This window comes from Pleurodeles waltl, chromosome 7 (genome assembly GCF_031143425.1).
Source record: "Pleurodeles waltl isolate 20211129_DDA chromosome 7, aPleWal1.hap1.20221129, whole genome shotgun sequence".
NCBI classification, from domain to species: domain Eukaryota; kingdom Metazoa; phylum Chordata; class Amphibia; order Caudata; family Salamandridae; genus Pleurodeles; species Pleurodeles waltl.
The window spans coordinates 1,153,244,741-1,153,265,807 of NC_090446.1; the positions used below are offsets into that span (position 1 = coordinate 1,153,244,741).

Below are 21,067 nucleotides of genomic sequence, written 5' to 3' on the forward strand. Positions count from 1 at the left end.
AATCAATCTGCCCCGCTCCAATGAAAAACAATCTGCTCCACATCAGTCCAAAACAATCTGCCTGGCTCCAGGGTGCCCCACTCCAGACCCCCTGCTCAAAGCCAGTCCACCTCACCTCACCTCACCCCAATCCAATCCACCCAACTCCATTGACCACAGTCCACCCCACACCAATCCAATCCACCCCAAACCAGACCAGTCCAATCCAGTGCAATCTAATCTACCCCACTGCAATTCAATCTACCCCAAACCAATTCATCCCACTCCAGTTCAACCTACCCTACTCCATTCATTCCAGTCCACCCCACTCCAATCCAAACCATTCCAATCCAATCCAACCCACACCAGTCCAGTGCAACCCAATCCACCCCACTCCACTCTAATCCACCCCAGTCCAATCCAGTTTACTTTAATCCACCCCACTGCCATCCACCCCACACCACCTTAATCCTCTCCAATCCAATCCACCCCACTCCACACCAATGCAATCCACAGCACTCCATTCCAATCTAATCCAGCCCACTCAAATCCAATTCATCCCACTCCAGTCCAACCCAACCCACTCCAATTCAGTCCCCCCTCTCCAATCCACCCAACCACATTGTAATCCACCCAACCCCAATCTAACCCACCCTTGTCCAGTCCACCCACCCCAATTCAATCCACTCAACCCCACTCCAATTCACCCCGCTTCACTCCAGTTCACTACACTCCAATCAACCTACTCCAGTCTAGTCCAACCCACCCACTCTATTCCAATCCACTCCACTCTACCCCAGTCCAATCACTCTACCCCAGTTCCATCTAATCCACTCCATCCACCCCATCCCACTCCAATCCTTCCCACTCTAATCCATCCACTCTAGTCTACTCCAAACCTCCCCACTCCAGTCTAGTCTAATCCACCCCACTCAAATTCACCCCACTCAAAATCACACCAATACAATCTTACACACCCACTCTAATCTACCCCCCAGTCCTATCACTTCAGTCCAATTCACCCACCCCACTCTACACTACTCCATATCAACCCCACTCCAACCCACAACACTCCGTTCCATCCACCACACTCTACTCCAATCCAAGTTACCCCACTCTACTCCAGTCCACCCCACTGCCTCAATCCACATCAACCCACTCCACCTTATTCCAGCCCACGCCACTCCATGCCACAACACTCTCTGCCACTGAACCATTGAACTCTACTCTACAACACTCAACTCTACAACACTCTACTCCCCCTACTCCACTCTACTCAACAACAATAACCATGCTCCACAGCAGCCACACTGGTGTACAACATGGCAAAAACACATTTCCAAAGCCAATGGCTCTTGAATAGGTGAGACCTATTGGCTTTGATAATGCTTGTTTAACTAATGACACCATTGGCTGAATCTCAATGTTTGCAGTTTTTTCACAGATTCTAGGAACACAAAAATACCAAAGTGTAGAAGGCTGTCTGTTGCTGGATACTGTGACCACAATGGTGGTCTTCACAAAAGCATTTACAACATATTCCCTTTTCTGAAGACTTTGCATCCCCTCACAAATTAACATTGCCTCTTGATCACTCACCTGAGACACACCCTCTCTCCTACAGAAACCTTCATTGCCTTGATGTTTCAACAGCACTTCATCTTAACCTCATACCATTCCCTAGGCCTTGCAACCATGACCACTTATCAGCTGAAGACATCCTTCAACACACCTAATGACATCCATCCCCGTGCAAATACATCAACCCAGCTACTTCCATATTTTCCTCTCTCCTCCTCTAACTCTGTGGTGATCCAGTCTCTAATTGAACAAGTACATTTGGTGATCCTGACAGCCCAGCTTTATCTTGCCATTCATTGCAAAACTCATGGAGTGGTGTGTGGTCATGAAGTTAGGAACATTAACAATTACTTGGACTGTTTCCGTCAGGGTTAAAATTAAGGGCTTGATTACGACCTTGGCGGGGGGGATTACTCCATCACAAACGTGATGGATATCCCTTCTGCTGTATTACAAGTTCCATAGGATATAATGGAACTGGTAATACAGCGGGTGGGATATACTTCACGTTTATGATGGAGTAATCACCTCCGCCAAGGTCGTAATCAGGCCGTGAGTCATAACATGGAAACGGCCATCCTGAGATCACAGACCAAATTCTTCAGTTCTTTACCAGATGCAGATTGTAGATGTTAATGCTCCCTGACTTGTTTGCAGCCCTCAGTACCATTGACCGTAGCATTCATGTACACACTGTAAGTGACAGAAAGAACATTGAAGGACCATTTGGAACTTAACTAATCAACAGATTCCAATATATTAAAATATACAATTCAGTATGAACTCACCCCACTGTGCACAATGGGCCCTGTGCTCCAGCCTTACCCCTGGCTTTTCAACTTTGGTGATCCCTTGGGGAGATCTTTTGTAAATATAATACTGATGACCCTGTTTATCCTCAAAATAAGTAACATACGTTGTTTCCCTTGCCACCCCCAAATGTCTACTTACAGATTGTTACTCAAGCTACTAGACAACATTATCCATTGACTAGGCTATAACCTATAACTCTCTATCCAACCTCTCACAGAAACTTGATTTTAACCATGTCAGAGCATTAAAGAGTCTTTACTCCTTCTCAATGCCTCCTTATTTATAAGAGGCCACCTTCAGTTGGCCCTTCTCATGAAATGCTCCTAAAATATGAAAGACTGTTTCCTCTCTCCTAAGATCTATACCTCCTTTCAGCATTTAAAAACAAATTGCTCATTGCAATTGCTTACAGTGACTTGTGACACATGCTCTACTATATTTCTAAGCTGTAATACCTTGTACTCTTGATAGTCTGATGAATGCACATTTTGAGACTCTATGATCACCTTCTCTCTGCTTGTTTAAGACTAACATGAATCTGTACTATGCACAGGGGTGATATGAATGTAATCTTCTTCAACCAACATATGGATGTCACACTGTGTTCCCTCACAAGATTTACCGTCATCATCACTGTTCTCTGTTGCCCGCCTGCTCCTCGTAATCAACCTTGCTACACGCTTTGATAACTTTGGTGTCATGAAATACCTCCCCTTGGATTACTGCCTATACACCCATTACCCGATTGAACTAGAAAGAAAAACAATATGCTTTATGGCATGTTTGGCTGTAGATACACATGTTCTGAATACTCGGGATCGAGTGACTCATCCTCTTGGTGATAATGCGCATGGACATTGACTCTTTTGTTAGATTGTTTTCTCCTTGCCATCGGGTTCGAACGTGTGTGCCTTCACTCGGTCTGTCGACTCTCTTTGGTTAATTTTTTTCCAGCTTGTCTCACTTCGATGTTATTGTTATAATTTGTGCTTTACTTTACTTATCTTAGCACTCTTGTCGTTTCTGTCGGTTTGGGTTACGACCGGCTGTCCTGCAGGGCACCAACGCCATCCTCTGGTCTACCTTCCACGCGGCATTGACGGGAATGATTCCCTGGTGGAATGAACTCCATTCCGCTTCTGTGCTTGATGCCACACCAAGTTCCCGCAGTCCATCCAAGACCTTGTGTGCAAACTTTGCCTCTCTCCGGACCATCGCGAGGCCGATTGCAATGCCTGTAAGTCCTTCCGCTCCAAGAAGATGCTTTGGGACCAAAGAGCTCGCTAGCTAGAGATGGCCCAGAAGATGTTGGATGACACCCTGGGCATCTTCAGAGAGGGGCATGCTCAGGAGGCCATTTCCATACAAGACAGCTCCGAGTCGGGCGTTGAATCCGAATTCGAAAGTCATGAGATTGATTCTGCCCAGGATGTGAGTACTTTGGCCCCTATTACCCCACCAAAGACTTTTAAAAAGACTGTCCATCCTATTATTGATGTCACCAGTCCGCCACTGCCACAAGGCCATGGTCAGTACCGAAAAACTGCTTTAGATACCTGCCCTCTGGCTTGGCACTGAAAATGGTCATGAGACCAAAGTTGCGTCCTCAGCTTCGACCTCCATTTTCTCGGACTAAGAGATTGTTTTTGTTTCGATCTCAATCTCAGGACCGAGCTGACAGCTTCCGGCCTCTGCTTTGGCACTGACCAAACTGCACAGACCCAAAGCTTTGGTGCCAAAATCTTCTGAACCAAGGGATTTGGGCCAGTCTTCCACCAGCCCATCTCCAGTTGAGCCAAGTCTGGAGAAAATAAACACTTATCAGAGCAGACTCTAAATACAAGAGGGCACATGTCGGATCATTGCCACTTCTTCTTTTCCAGTGTTACCTAAATGCAAACTGTCTTTTCAAGAGGCTTTCGATGTCCCCCATCCCTGCTGGAGTGGAGAACCAAAGTCAAGGCTACTAGTGCTTCACATAGGCCTTCTCCTCCACCACCTCCTCTTTTTCCTCCTCCTCCTCCCATCCAGACGCCCCCACATCACCCATACAGGAGGATTACACATCTCCAGTTTCTCCACAGTCTTTCACTGGGGGTTTAGGGGATCATCCCTTGGGATGCCTATGATCTTGATCCTATTCCCTCCAACGACCCTAACCTCTACCCCGCACACCCCTCACCACCAGAGGACAATACCTCTTACCAACAGGTAGTTGCTAGGGAAGCTACGTTTTTTCAACGTGGAGCTGCATAAAGATCCAGTTGAGCAGGATTTCCTGTTTGACACCCTTAAAACCACTCACAGGGAGACACAATACCTCCCTATACCCCCTGGCATGTTCCAGCATGCAGAGGATACCTTTAAGGAGCCTGTCCACCCCAGGGTAATCTCGTCATGAGTGGACAAGAGGTATAAGATGGCTTCCTCTGATCCACTCTACACCAGGGCTCAAATTCCACCCGATTCCATTGTGGCAACCACAGCTGATAAGCAAGCCAACAGTCAGGCCACTGGGGATCCTCCACCCCCAGAAAAGAAGTGTAAGAAAATAGATGATGCAAGGAAGAGAGTGGCAGTGTAAGCTGCAAACCACTGGTGCATAGCTACCTCTCCAGCCCTGGTGGCCTGGTACGACTGGGCTCAATAGGACGAAATGGAGGAGCTCCTCCAGTTCTTACCTGACGAGCATCGTAAAAGGAGACAACAGATTGTTGCGGAGGGTCAAACCATCTCCAACAATTCCATCAGATGCTGCAGACACAGCAGCATGCAGCATCAACACTAGTGTCATTCTAAGATGTCATACTTGGCTGCTTTGCTCAGGGTTTAAACATGAAGTCCAGCAGGCAGTTCTTAATATGCCCTTTGACAAGGAGCACCTATTTGGGTTGCAGGTAGACACCACCTGAGAGAAATTTAAAAAGGACACTGACTACCAAAGCCATGGGTGCCCTTCAGACCACTACATAAAGAGGCTCCTTTCGTGGCTCCAGGTTTCGAGGCTTATACAAGTCCTCCACCTCAGAGACGTCTACCTCACATCCTAGGCAGGCTCAGTCCACCTATACTAGAGGGTTCTAAAGAGAGTTATACAGAGGTACCAACAATAAAGGTATGGGATAGAGCATCGCAACATGTGAGTCCTCCTCGACTGCCAAGCAGTGACTACCTCCATCTTACCCTGATCACCCGACTTCTGTTGGTGGAAGACTCCAACATTTCTATTCAACCTGGGACACCATTACCGCAGTGGACCAATGGGTCTTGCCATTATCCAACATGGTTATTGTCTGGAGCTTATCACCACTCCTCAAATATTCCCCCTCCCACTCACAGGCTATCTCAGGAACATTTAACCCTTGTCAAACAAGAGGTCCAAGTCCTTCTTCTCAAGAGGGCCATAGAACCCATTCCGCCACAGTATCAAGGATCAGGAGTATACTTCCTGTACTTCCTGATTCCCAAAAATGACGGATCTCTCAGTCCCATACTGGCCTCTAGACGAATACATCCTTTCAGAACATTTCCACATGGTTACCCTTCAGGATGTTATCCTGCTCTTTCAGCAAGACAACTTTATAACAGCGCTAGATCTACTTTCATATTCCTCTTCATCCTGCACATCGCAAATACTTAAGGTTTGTCATTGCAGGCAAACATTATCAGTTCAAGATCCTTCCCTTTGGAGTCACTACGACTTCCAGGGTATTCACAAAATGCTTAGCAGTAGTCATAGCCCAACAGAGATGGCAGAGCGTTCATGTGTTCCCCTACCTCGACGACTGGCTTATCAAAGCCAGCATGTTACGTCAGTGCCAACAACACACTCAGTTGACAGTGGATTTCCTTTATAGTTTGGGTTTCACTCACATCATTCCCAAATCTCACCTCCAGCCCTTGCAGGTGCAACCTTATTTAGGGTCCATTTTGAATGCAGTTAGGGTTAGCATACCCCAACCCGGCTCGTATCCAGAATTTCCAGACTTTCCTCCCTCAATTTCAGGTCAACCATACTTACACAGACAGGACCATTTTGTGTCTGTTGGGGATGATGGCCTCTTTCATCGCCATCGTTCCACATGCAAGACTGCGCATTTGTCCCCTACAGCAGTGTCTGTCTTGCCAATGGTCTCTGTCACCAGGTCACCTGAAAGATCTAGTGTTGTTAGATTGCAAAACTCTTTGTTCTCTGCAGTGGTGGAACACCAACAACATCTTGAGAGGGCAGCCTTTTCTAGACCCTGTGCCTCAAGTCACATTGACCACAGATGCATCACTTAGAGGTTGGGGTGCTCACCTTCAAGACCTAACAGTACAGGGCCTCTGGGATGCCAGTCTCCTGTCCCTACACTTCAATTGCCTGGAGGTTCAAGCAGTATTCCTAGCACTGAAAGGCTCCCCACCCCACCTGTCTCACAAGGTTGTCTTAGTTCAGACGGACAACATAACCGCCATGTATTACTTACAGATACAGGGGGGAACACAGTCTTCTCAACTCTCACAACTTTCTCTGACCATGTAGAAGTGGCTGTTCACCACCACATTCACCTGATGACAGAGTATCTGCCCAGGACGGACAGCGACTTTGCAGACCTGCTCAACAGGATGCGCCTACAAGTCCTCCACACACACTTCAAAAAGTGGAGAACTCCTCACATAGATCTCTTCGCCACAGCAGAACATGCAAAATGGCCAAACTTCGCCTCCAGGTACCCACACCCTCCATCCAAGGATCCAAGGGTAACCCTCTGTGGATGAATTGGTCAGGGATATTTGCCTACGCTTCTCCACCTCTCCCTCTCATTCCATTTCTGGTTTGGAGGATCAGTTAAACTTCTCTCACCATGATCCTTGTGGCTCCCACCTGGGCACGCGGCCATGGTTCACCACACTCCTGGATCTCTCAGTGGTCCCACACAAGAGGCTCCCCAACAGGCCAGACTGTCTGTAGGAGGCTGGACTGGCTTGTAGTGAGTACCAAGGGGTACTTGCACCTTGCACCAGGCCCAGTTATCCCTTATTAGTGTATAGGGTGTCTAGCAGCTTAGGCTGATAGATAATGGTAGCTTAGCAGAGCAGCTTAGGCTGAACTAGGAGACGTGTGAAGCTACTACAGTACCACTTAGTGTCATATGCACAATATCATAAGAAAACACAATACACAGTTATACTAAAAATAAAGGTACTTTATTTTTATGACAATATGCCAAAGTATCTTAGAGTGTACCCTCAGTGAGAGGATAGGAAATATACACAAGATATATATACACAATAGCAAAAATATGCAGTATAGTCTTAGAAAACAGTGCAAACAATGTATAGTTACAATAGGATGCAATGGGGAAACATAGGGATAGGGGCAACACAAACCATATACTCCAAAAGTGGAATGCGAACCACGAATGGACCCCAAACCTATGTGACCTTGTAGAGGGTCGCTGGGACTATTAGAAAATAGTGAGAGTTAGAAAAATAACCCTCCCCAAGACCCTGAAAAGTGAGTGCAAAGTGCACTAAAGTTCCCCTAAGGACAAAGAAGTCGTGTTAGAGGAATAATGCAGGAAAGACACAAACCAGCAATGCAACAACTGTGGATTTCCAATCTAGGGTACCTGTGGAACAAGGGGACCAAGTCCAAAAGTCACAAGCAAGTCGGAGATGGGCAGATGCCCAGGAAATGCAAGCTGCGGGTGCAAAGAAGCTTCTACTGGACAGAAGAAGCTGAGGTTTCTGCAGGAACGAAAAGGGCTAGAGACTTCCCCTTTGGTGGACGGATCCTCTCGCCGTCGAGAGTCGTGCAGAAGTGTTTTCCCGCCGAAAGAACGCCAACAAGCCTTGCTAGCTGCAAATCGTGCGGTTAGCGTTTTTGGACGCTGCTGAGGCCCAGGAGGGACCAGGAGGTCGCAAATTGGACCAGCAGAGAGAGGGGACGTCGAGCAAGACAAAGAGCCCTCACTGAAGCAGGTAGCACCCGGAGAAGTGCCAGAAACAGGCACTACGAGGATGCGTGAAACGGTGCTCGCCGAAGTTGCACAAAGGAGTCCCACGTCGCCGGAGACCAACTTAGAAAGTCGTGCAATGCAGGTTAGAGTGCCGTGGACCCAGGCTTGGCTGTGCACAAAGGATTTCCGCCGGAAGTGCACAGGGGCCGGAGTAGCTGCAAAAGTCGCGGTTCCCAGCAATGCAGCCCAGCGAGGTGAGGCAAGGACTTACCTCCACCAAACTTGGACTGAAGAGTCACTGGACTGTGGGGGTCACTTGGACAGAGTCGCTGGATTCGAGGGACCTCGCTCGTCGTGCTGAGAGGAGACCCAAGGGACCGGTAATGCAGCTTTTTGGTGCCTGCGGTTGCAGGGGGAAGATTCCGTCGACCCACGGGAGATTTCTTCAGAGCTTCTGGTGCAGAGAGGAGGCAGCCTACCCCCACAGCATGCACAAGCAGGAAAACAGTCGAGAAGGCGGCAGGATCAGCGTTACAGAGTTGCAGTAGTCGTCTTTGCTACTATGTTGCAGGTTTGCAGGCTTCCAGCGCGGTCAGCAGTCGATTCCTTATCAGAAGGTGAAGAGAGAGATGCAGAGGAACTCGGATGAGCTCTTGCATTCGTTATCTGAAGTTTCCCCAGAGACAGAGACCCTAAATAGCCAGAAAAGAGGGTTTGGCTACCTAGGAGAGAGGATAGGCTAGCAACACCTGAAGGAGCCTATCACAAGGAGTCTCTGACGTCACCTGGTGGCACTGGCCACTCAGAGCAGTCCAGTGTGCCAGCAGCACCTCTGTTTCCAAGATGGCAGAGGTCTGGAGCACACTGGAGGAGCTCTGGACACCTCCCAGGGGAGGTGCAGGTCAGGGGAGTGGTCACTCCCCTTTCCTTTGTCCAGTTTCGCGCCAGAGCAGGGCTAAGGGGTCCCCTGAACCGGTGTAGACTGGCTTATGCAGAATTGGGCACATCTGTGCCCAACAAAGCATTTCCAGAGGTTGGGGGAGGCTACTCCTCCCCTGCCTTCACTCCATTTTCCAAAGGGAGAGGGTGTCACACCCTCTCTCAGAGGAAGTTCTTTGTTCTGCCATCCTGGGCCAGGCCTGGCTGGACCCCAGGAGGGCAGATGCCTGTCTGAGGGGTTGGCAGCAGCAGCAGCTGCAGTGAAACCCCAGGAAGGGCAGTTTGGCAGTACCAGGGTCTGTGCTACAGACCACTGGGACCATGGGATTGTGCCAACTATGCCAGGATGGCATAGAGGGGGCAATTCCATGATCATAGACATGTTACATGGCCATATTCGGAGTTACCATTGTGAAGCTACATATAGGTAGTGACCTATATGTAGTGCACGCGTGTAATGGTGTCCCCGCACTCACAAAGTTCAGGGAATTGGCTCTGAACAATGTGGGGGCACCTTGGCTAGTGTCAGGGTGCCCTCACACTAAGTAACTTTGCACCTAACCTTTACCAGGTAAAGGTTAGACATATAGGTGACTTATAAGTTACTTAAGTGCAGTGTAAAATGGCTGTGAAATAACGTGGACGTTATTTCACTCAGGCTGCAGTGGCAGGCCTGTGTAAGAATTGTCAGAGCTCCCTATGGGTGGCAAAAGAAATGCTGCAGCCCATAGGGATCTCCTGGAACCCCAATACCCTGGGTACCTCAGTACCATATACTAGGGAATTATAAGGGTGTTCCAGTAAGCCAATGTAAATTGGTAAAATTGGTCACTAGCCTGTTAGTGACAATTTGAATGAAATGAGAGAGCATAACCACTGAGGTTCTGGTTAGCAGAGCCTCAGTGAGACAGTTAGGCACCACACAGGGAACACATAGATATAGGCCACAACCTTATGAGCACTGGGGTCCTGACTAGCAGGGTCCCAGTGACACATAACAAACATACTGAAAACATAGGGTCTTCACTATGAGCACTGGGCCCTGGCTAGCAGGATCCCAGTGAGACAGTGAAAACACCCTGACATACACTCACAAACAGGCCAAAAGTGGGGGTAACAAGGCTAGAAAGAGGCTACTTTCTCACACTGTCACTCAAAATCAAGGGCAGATCAGATATCCAGACTCCAAGTCACTCAACCTGGCAATATGGCTCCTGAGGTCATAGAGTTTGGCTACCTAGTCTTGCCTGCAGAGTGTATGGACATTCTTAAGGAAGCCCGCAAACCTACTACTGGAGCGTGTTATGCTGCAAAATGGAAATGTTTTGTTTGCTACTGCCAACCCAAACATATTGACCCCATGAAAGCTAGAGTTCAAGAAATTGTTTGCTATTTGCTTCACTTACAGAAAGCAAGTCTAGTCTTCACTTCTATTAGGGTACATCTCGCAGCCATAGCTGCAGATCTTCAAAATAGACAACATGTTTCCCTGTTCAGAATCCCAGTCTATAAGGCTTTCATGGAAGGCCTTAAACATGTAATTCCACCTAGGGTACCCCCAGCACCATTGTGGAACCTCAACATTGTGCTCGGCAGAGTCATGGGTCCCCCTTGTGAGTCACTCCATTCATGTCCACTTCAGTTCCTGTCTTGGAAAGTGGCTTTCCTAGTCACCATTACTTCACTCAGTCATGTTAGTGAGCTCCAGGTACTTGGAAGAGCATTTCTTCTAAATTAATAGAGAGAAAGTAGTTATTTGCACTAATCCCAAATTTCTCCCTAAAGTGGTTTCATAGTTTCACATAAATCAGTCCATTGAACTACCAGTCTTCCTTCCGCAACCAGACTCTGTTGCAGAAAGTGCCTTTCACACCCTAGATGTCAAAAGAGCACTCATGTTCTATATTGACAGAACCAAAGAGTTTAGGAAAACCAAGCAAGTATTTTAGTTTTTTCACCACCTTATAAAGGTAACCCAGTATCTAAATCAGGCATAGCCAAATGGATAGTCAAGTGTATACAGACATGTTATGCTAAGGGACCTTTGCCTGTTACCCCTAGAGCGCACACTTCTAGAAAAAAGGGTGCTACTATGGCTTTCCTTGGAAACATTCCTTTAGCTGACATTTGCAAGGCGGCTACATGGTATACACCACACACTTTCACAAAACATTACTTTGTAGATGTGCTAGCACTCCAACAGGCTACTGTAGGTCAGGCTGTGCTATGTATAGTTTTCTGGTCAGCTGCAACTCCTACATGCTATCCACCGTTTTTTATGGAGGGACTGCTTTACAGCCTTTGCCAAGCCTGTGTATCTACAGCCACACATGCCATTGAATGGATTATGTGACTTGCCCTGTAAGCACCTGTTTCTGGCATGTAGAGCTGTAGATTCACATGTGCCCTCCCTCCTCTCCGGACCCCTGTGGTCGTGGCAGTTACATTATATTTGTATTAATTAGTACATATGTATTTACATTTTTGCATCAACATCTTTCTCTATACTTTCCTAACTTACACTCCTTTCTCACCTGCCTGCGGAAAAACAATCTAATGATGCCAATGCACAGTATCACAAAGAGGAAGAGTCACTCGATATTGTGACTTGAAAGACTTCTTCGAAGAAAAACAACTTGCACCACTCTGGACCCAACACTGAATGGCAGGAGTATGCAGAACATGTGAATCTACAGCACTGCATGCCACAACAGATCCCTACAGAGTAACATAATCCTTCCTTGAAATAATTTTCACTTGCTGCGGAATAACTCTTCAGGCATCAGCTGAGCAAGGTCAGAAATTTATGTGAGGTGTGAATTAACAACTCCTTCTGCAGGTTAAAGTGGTTCAACTTTCACCTTAGGAAAGCAGCTGATCTTCAGATGGGTCACGTACCATAATTATGTTGAGCCCACTAGTAGCCATTATAATCACTGTACACCACTGTTTGAGTAATGCTCGTTTGTATTTATTGAAAACCAGCATACATGGATACCATAGATGAATTGTATGTCATTATATGTCATTTGTGATCAGAAATACATCACTCTGGGTACCAGGAATTTTGTACATCCATGATATAAAATGAAGGCACCTCATATTCCTCAAAGTGGCAAAATGTTGTACTGGTGAGGTCACACACATGTTTGAAAGACTATGGAAACTACGGAATTAAATGCCCAATCAAGATAGGAGAAAGCAAACCAGCTCTGGAAATTTAAAGTCGGCTCTTGCCAAGTAGATAACCAGGAGACTGGTGTTCTAGTTAATGACCCAGCTCAGCAGTTCAATAATCAGTTCTTGCAGGTAAATATAACGCATTGGGATTCTTTTGTTTGAGTCGACAGACAGCCAGGTTACTGAAATGAATGTACATTCCCTGTTTGTGTGTAAGTGTGCCCAAACTACACACACACACACGAACATGTACTGCCACAGCTCTGGTTTTGTGTGCATGTGGCCCACTGACGCCCCACAAGGGCGGTTTGGGTTCCTGAGTACAGCCACCATTTAAAAAGGTGGGAGAAGGGCCAAGGCTGGGTGGTTGTCGCCTGGCTGCACAATGCTGTGTAGGTTACCAGTAAATCCTTGGGACCCCTCCTCCAAAAGGGGCACAGTGGGAATAATGCGTAGCTATTCGCAATAATTCACAAGTATTTACAGATAATGCTATCTTGGAAAATTATTTGAATTTCCAGAACACACAAAGACTATGTTTACTTGTGTTATCTATTGAATAGAGTGCATTTGTCTTTCCAGGTCATGGATTCCCAGTATGGCATGCACGTGTGGCCCTCTGCTGTCGTGCTTGCCCAGTACGTGTGGTTCCACAGAGAAATCCTTGCTGACAAGAGAATTCTGGAGGTAAGGGCCAATCTGCTTATTTTCAGTTATTAAGTACTGATTTAGAAATGTATGCAAACCTACATTCACTCCACTTTGTGTGCTAATTTATTCATGAGTCATGCCAAAGTCACTTAAAAACATAAGCAACTCGTTCACACATTGATTGAGTCTCTGGGATTTAAAATTGACCTCCTGGCCACTGTTGTCCAATCTTTAATATAATGATAATATAGAGTTACTGAGTGTCACGTTATGCAACGGGAACACCCTCTAACCTACCCATCCTTGATTAACATCAACGACTGTCAGGTATATAACATCTTGCAGACAATCAGCCTGTCCTCGAGAATGTACTGGCTAGGATGCAGCTCAGAAAAAACAATATCTTCCCGTCATGGTGCTACGCTGCAGATAAAGCAGGACTGCCTTCCTCTATTCCGATAACAAGCCAATGGAAAAGCTGCCTTTATTTTGACTCAGTTACTCCTTGTCTGCAGATGTAAGCCTGTTCCCATCTTGTGTGCGAACTCTGCAACTAGTGGAGGAATCTATTATATACAATGATTTGCACTGCCAGTATCATATATATGGGAGTAGGTATAGGGAGCCCCTAACAATCAGTTTATTCTGCTGACTGGTGTGGACTCAGCAGGATTCCTTACCCCAGGCACTTATTATACATGCTCACTCAGTTTCTAGCAATTTTTAGGGGCGAGCCTGCGCTAGCATGCGCTTGCAAGACGCTTTAGTAGTTAGAAAAGGGCTTGGTGCCCCGTCCATGTCACGTCAGTGTCTTTCATTGGTTTGTGGGCTTGCCTTTTAAAATCTGCTTGCTTTCATTAGTGGAAGGCATGTATACGTCATGCCTTTTCCGGAGGTTAGCCCTCCTGGAGCACAGCGACCAAGTACTGAAAACATACGAGGCTCGCTGTTTTCCGTCCGGTTTGTGGACTACTTTTAATCTTTTTTCGCAGCACAATCTCGCTTGGCAGAAGTCGAGCGCTTTGCATGACATCGACCCTGTTACATAGTTAATTGCACTTTTGCCGGCTACGTGGATAATTGCACTTTTGCCGATAGGTTTCACTATGAGTGAACTGTAGCAGCGCAATCGTGCTCTTTTTTTCCATTTAATATGGCAAGAAAAGTCCGGTTGGGAGTTTACAACTGCTAAGAGCTCTAACTCAGAGAAATGCAAGACCTGTTGCATTGCAAATGCTTGTTTCCTTTTTCTCCTTTCCTCTGCTAGCTTGTGTGGCAGTACTCTGGTTTCAAGGCATATGCAAAAGCCTGCAAGCTTTTTGCAGGAGCTGACCTATTTTTTTGTGCGTGTCTTTATTTGTAAATTGCTATCGCACATTCCTGTGATCTTTGAGGGAACATCAAGACGAGGTCACTGAAAAGTCACCTCGTGGGCCTGCAGAGCATTGGAGTACAAGGAAGCTTTGGTATATCCGATGGATGTGAATAAGAAGTAGCCTGAGTCATTAGAATATTACAAGTGGCTGACTACACTGCAGGATATAGGTAAATAAATGAATACACTATACTCAATCAGTCAATCAGCATTTGTATAGTGCAGCACTTTCACCCCAAGGTGTATTTGGGCGCTAAGGGCACTGTGTCTCTGTTGAAAAGCCAGGTCTTGAGTTTCTTTCTGAAGTCCATCACAGAGGGTGCTATTCGGAGGTGGAGGTCATTCTTGGTCTCAGCAGCAATGTAGGAGAAGGAGCGGACCCCGATGCGGCTGCAACAGATGAGGGAGGTGTGTGCGAGGGCGAGTGAGGCAGAGCGCAGGTCTCTTGCAGGCTGATGGAAGTTCATTTGATGGTTGATTTAGAACGGTCCTTGATCGTGTAGGGCTTTGTATGCGTGAGTCAGGATCTTGAACTGGCATCTCTTGTGGATGGGGAGCCAGTGGAAGTTTCTGAGGTGGAGAGTAATGTGTGTCGGTTTCAGGAGGTCCAGAATGAGTCTGGCTGCAGCATTCTATATAACGTGGTGTCTTTTGAGGAGCTGGAAGGAGATGCCTGCATAGAGTGTTGCCATATTCAAGGCGGCTAGTGACGAGGACCTGTGTGATGGTTTTTCTGGTGTTGACTGGAATCCATTCTAAGATTCTGTGGAGCTTGTGAAGGGAGTGGAAGCAGGAGGAGGCGACTGTGTTGACTTTTCATTTCATGGTGAGTTGGTATTCGAGGAAGATGCAAAGGTTGCGTGCATTGTCTGTAGGTGTGGGTGTTGGTTTGAGTTCTGCTGGCCACCAGCTCTGGTCCCAAGTGGAGGTGTTCTTTCTGAAGATCAGTATTTCTGTTTGTTGGAGTTAAGTTTGAGGCAGCTGTCTCTCATCCATTTGGCTATGTTGGTCATGGTGATGCAGAAGTTCGTTTTGGCTTTGGGGGGGTCCTCGATGAGCAAGAGGATTCATTTAGTGCCGCCTGTGTAGGAGATTATATTATGTCTTGGGGATCGAAGGAGGTCTGCGAAGGAGGACATGTAGATGTTGAACAGGGTGGGGCTGAAGGATGATCCTTGAGGTACACTGCATATGATGTTCTTGGGTGCAGAGGTGAAGAGAGGCAGTCAGATACTCTTTGTTGCATCCTGTCTTGAAAGAGGCAATCCACTTGAGAGTGTTTTGCTGTATTCCAGTTTTGTAGAGTCAGACGATGAGGGTGTGGTGGGAGACAGTGTGGAATGCAGCCAAGAGTGTGAGGACGATCAGGGCCACCATTTCTCCACGGTTGAGAAGAGCCCTGATGTTGTCTGTGGCAGCAATGAGCACAGTCTCAGAGATGTGGTTGACCCAGTATCCTGATTGTGAGGCTGTAAGTAGGTGGTAATGTTCCAATTTTTCGTTGAGCTGATGGTTCATTGCTTTTTCAATTACTTTGGCTGGGTAGGGGAGCAGTGAGATCGATCAGTAATTTCTGAGGTCGTTGGGGTCAGCGGAGGGTTTCTTTAGAAGGGGTCTGACCTCTGCGTGTTTCCATCTGTCTGGGAAGGTTGCTGTGGAGATGGAGGTCTTGAAGATGCTGGTGAGTTCCACGCTCAGTGGGTTTGTTCTGAGGTTAAAGAGGTAGTATGGGGGCAGGGGTCGGTGGGTGCCCCGGAGTGGATGGACAACACAATGCTGTAGTGATCTGGGTAGTGAGCGGCGACCAGGTGGTGATCATTCAGTTGGCGTTCGCTAGTTGGTTGAGGTTGTCAAGGTTGAGAGTGGTGGGTTGGGGGTCGAAGTTGTTGTACATGGTGGCAATCTTGCTGTGGAAGTAGCCGGAGAGGGTGTGGCAGAGTTCTTGGGAGGGGCGGATGGTGTTCTCTGCGGCAGTAGGGTTGGAGAATTAATTGACTCTTTTAAAGAGTTCCTTAGTGTGGTTGGCCGTGTTGTCAATGCGGGCAGTGATGGGTGGTTTCTTGGCTTCCGTTAAAGAGCAGGTGTTAGTAGCTGAGGGCTGCTTTGTGACTGGCTCTGTCGGAGGGGTCCTTAGTGATGCGACAACGCTTATTGAGTGAGTAGCAGTTATGCTTGGTGGTTCTGAGCTCTGGGGTGTACCAGCTGGCTTGTTTTTAGGTTTTGTTAGCTTCAACTGGTTTGAGAGGGGCGTCTCTGTCTGTGCAGTTGGTGATCAAGGCGGAGATGTTTTGGATGGCCTGGTCAAGGGGCAGCTGAGGTTTTGGGTTGTGTGGTGCTGAGGGCCTGTGTCTACTGGGTCTCGGTTACATTGTCCCAGCTGCGGTGGGCAGCACTGGGGTGCTTGGCGATGGTGTATTGGGCATCAGAGATTCTGAAGTGGACAATGGTGTGGTCGATCCAGGTTAGTTCTGTGATGTCGGTGAATTTGATTCTGTCGTTGAAGGTGAAAATGGCGTTGAGTGTGTGTCCAGCTTTGTGCATGGGTTCGGTGACCAGTTGGGTAAGGCCAATGTTATTAAGGTTCTCCAGGAGGATGGTGGAGTTGGTGTGGTTGCAGGGGCGGCTCCTCCATATGGACAGAGGAGCGTCTCTTCCTCCCCCTATCCCCTCTCCTGCAAACCTTTAAGAACAAAAGGATGATAAACTATGTCTTGGGCTGGCCAAACACACATGCGCAGTGGGCTCTCTTCAGCCCAGCAAGAGAGCCTGCACAGGTTTCCAGTCTTCTTGGTAACGCTCTGGCTGGGCACTCCCAGCCAATCCTGACGAGCAGCGTCAGGATTGGCACAGAGCAGGCTGTGAGTCTGTGCCTGCAGCAGAAGGCAGCAGAGACAGAGGAGCAGCACGCTGCGAGTTAAGGTAAGGTTTGTACTTATTTTTTTAAATAAATGAATGGATTTATCCTCCCCTCGCTCCCACCTCCCTCTGTCCCCCCTTCCCCTCCATGTCGCACTGCACCCGCCCCACCCCTTTTAGGAGCTGTGACTGCATTGTTGGCATCTTCGAGGTGGAAATTGAGATTGCCAAGTACAATATAGTGATGGGAGTCTATGGCTAAGGGGTGATGAGATTGAAAATGGTGTCGCAAAAAGGCTGGTCGGGGTGCCAGGGGTCTGTAAGCAAGGGTGCCTCTTATCGTGGTTTGAGTTTGATAACCTATGTTTGCACCATGTGCACTTTTAGCCCACATGCTTTGCACATGCCTGTCCTGTCTGTTGCTGCTTATTTTTCTTAGAAGTATACGTTTCGATTTTGTGATAACCCGTAACCTCTCCCAAAACTCTCAATGCACTAAGAGAGAGACTCCACCTCAGATTGTATTTTTTTCCCAAGATCGGGGTTCAGACCTAATGTTGGACCTCTGAGTCTGTTGAGTTACAAACAACAGCTGTCCAAATTGGGAAACTCAGATCTCTCTCCAGCAGGTGAATTAATTACCAGAATTTCGAATGCCTGAAATCTGTTGGATATACAAGGAACTCTGCAGTGCTTTTAAAACGGCTGCACTGCAAACGCCTCCACCCCTCCCCCCCAGTAAGAAATGCGCCCCCCCACCCTTCCAGCCTCCCAGGAAACGCCATCTGTTACTGCCAGTTCTATCTTGGTTTGCAATAGTTGATTGTCTAAAGACCACAAGGAATCAAGCTACTCAGCCTGTCAGGCCTTCAAAAACAAAAATACACATAGAGAAAATAATGGTGGTACAAGCATTACAAAATTCTGTGTCCGGCCATAGAGGGCCTTCAGTGGTTGTAGGACCTGAACACATCGAGGGATCCTATTCAGAAAGGGAAAGCCTGTCTGTTACTGCAGGGACCAACCACTTTGGAATCCACAAACCCTATATTCAGAGGACTCTGATTATGAAGAGGAAGAAAATGAGTTACTTACCTGTAACTGCAGTTCTCCAGTATTGGTATCTTTCATAGATTCACATGCTTAAATCATCCCCGTCGTCGAGGTGGGAGCCTCACGGTAACTTTAAATACACAAAGCAGTAAGTTTTAAAACCAGTAGGCCCCATAGGATATGTTATAGCCTATCCACCTTGTTTTGTGAAAAGACCCAAACTTCAGTGCCAACCAATCAGGCTTCAGCACCCTCCCAAACACTCCCAACAGAGGCTGATTTCCCTCCGATTTTCTAGTACAAGTGTGAAGTTCAGTATCTGTATATTAGGGGAGCCTCTGAGGGGTGGAGGGTGATTTGCATGTGAATCTATGAAAGATACCAATACTGGAGAACTGCAGTTACAGGTAAGTAACTAATTTTCTTCCCCAGTATTGAATCTTTCATAGATTCACATGCTTGAATCAGAGTAACGAGCAGTAATGTTGGAGAATTAGTGAATTAATCTGCATGTTGTTTTATCGTAATTCTCCAACTGATATCAACAACATTAATAAATATAACAGTAATACGAGAAAACTGTATGTCTGAATATTTTGCTACAAAATGTACCGCTGTTATTTTGAAGTCTACAACATTTTTACACAATATCAAGAAGCGTTGGTATTACGACTAGTATGAAGCAAAATATTAGAGTAATCAGCACTGTAATATAAAATTAGATGTTAAAGAAACTGAAGAACCATATCTAACATACCTTGAGTGTGGTGGTGGGATGTTGTAAGAGGCTCACCTTAACGAAATAGATGCCTCAGCACTGCCTGCCCCACCGCTGCATCAATGTTACTTGTTTCTTCGAGACAATAGTGTTTTTTAAACGTATGCTGGCTGGACCATGTGGCCGCTCTGCAGATGCTATGCAGTGGCACCCCAGCGAAGAGTGCAACCGAAGTGGCTACCGATCTTGTAGAATGGGCTCTCACCTTGCTGTGGAGCGGTTTACTAGCCTTAGCATGACAGAATTGGATTGCCAGGCCAATCCACCTGGCTATAGTCTGTTTGGACACTGCGTGGCCCATTTTTTGTTCCACCAAATGCAACAAATAAATGGTCAGACTGACGTATGACTTGTGTTTTCTGTAGGTAAACTTTTAGACACCTTTTTATATCCAGGGATTGTAATGTCTTTTCTGCTACTGTCTGCGGATTTGGAAAAAAGGTTTTTAAGATGACTGGTTCATTCAAGTGAAAAGTTGAAGTACCTTTTGGGATATACTTAGGATTTGTTCTCAGGATTACACCGGAATTTGTAAATTGGAGGAAAGGCTCTTTAGTAGTGAAGGCCTGAATGTCGCTGACTCTTTTGGCTGAAGTAAGAGCTAGTAGTAATGCGGTCTTCCATGAGATGAATTTGAGATCGGGTCTGTGGATCGGCTCAAAAGGAGCTTTCATGAGTTGCATTAAGACAATATTCAGGGACCATAGCGGCGGAGATTTCCGGACTGGTGGGAAAACACGGAACAGGCCCTTCATGAATTGTTTCACAATCCTGGTGGAGTATAATGAGACCATGTCTTTTGATCTACGGTATCGCGAGATTGCTGCCAGATGCACTCGAATGGTGGAGTATGAAAGGCCTGACTTTGATAAAAGCAACAGATATGGTAGTATTTGCTCTGGAGGAGAAGAAATAGGATGTATACCTTCCGCTGCATACCATATACAAAAACGTTTCCATTTAAGTTTGTACGTTTTATTGGTAGTGTCAGCTCTAGCTTTGGCTAAGATTTCTCTGCACTCTGAGGAAATGTTCAGATTTACATACTCATTGAATTCAGGAGCCAAGCCGACAAGTTAAGAGATGACGGATCTGGATGCCTGACTTGTCCCTGGTGCATTGTCAAGAGGGTTGGCCTCTGTTTGAGTTGCAAATGTGGCTGTTCGGAGAGCATTAGGAGCTCCGTGTACCAGACCTGTCTGGGCCACCTGGGAGCTATCAACAGAAGGCCACACCCCTCCGTCTTCATTTTGTTGATGACTCTCATTATGAGTGGGATCGGAGGAAAAGCGTAGGCGTAGACCCCTGACCATCTCATCGAAAACGCATTCCCCCAAGATCCTTTCTGGGGAAGCCAACTTGCATAATACTGGCATTTCTTGTTCTCGAATGTGGCAAACAGGTCGAGATTTGGTTTGCCCCATAAAAGGAAGAGTCGATCGAGAAGTTCCTGGTCTAGCTTCCACTCGTGGTATGGTATCACTGTCCTGCTCAGGGTGTCTGCCAGAACTTTGGTCTGTCCTGGCACATGCTCTGCTTAGAGCAAAATGTTGTGCTTGATGGCCCATTTCCAGATATCCTGAGCCAGTTGCGAGAGTTGTAGAGATCGTGTGCCCCCCTGCTTGTTTAGATAAAACATGCTGGTTGTATTGTCCATTCTGATTAAGACGCTTGAGTTTTGAAGTTTTGGTAAAAAAGCTTTGAGAGCTAGGCCTATCGCTTTGAGCTCCAGGTGATTTATGTGGAGCCGAACCTCTTTTGCATTCCAGGATCCGCTGATTTGCAAATCTTGGCAGTGTGCACCCCATCCCTCGAAAGAAGCATCAGTTGTTACTATGTAACTGGGTACTTGATGAAGGAATGTGAGTCCGTTGGACAAATTGGTCAGCGTTGCCCACCACTTCATGGTGGTTTGCA

General features: G+C 46.9%; 1 protein-coding gene across 2 annotated transcripts in view; it reads left to right on the forward strand.

Moving 5' to 3' along the window:
* METTL23 (methyltransferase 23, arginine) overlaps positions 1 to 21,067 on the forward strand; it is a 218,361-nt gene that overhangs the window by 128,424 nt on the left and 68,870 nt on the right. For both annotated transcript variants that reach the window (XM_069200242.1, XM_069200241.1), the window contains exon 2: positions 13,020 to 13,124. In XM_069200242.1, coding sequence (XP_069056343.1) covers positions 13,020 to 13,124 — 105 coding nt within the window. The remainder of the gene's footprint in view (positions 1 to 13,019; positions 13,125 to 21,067) is intronic.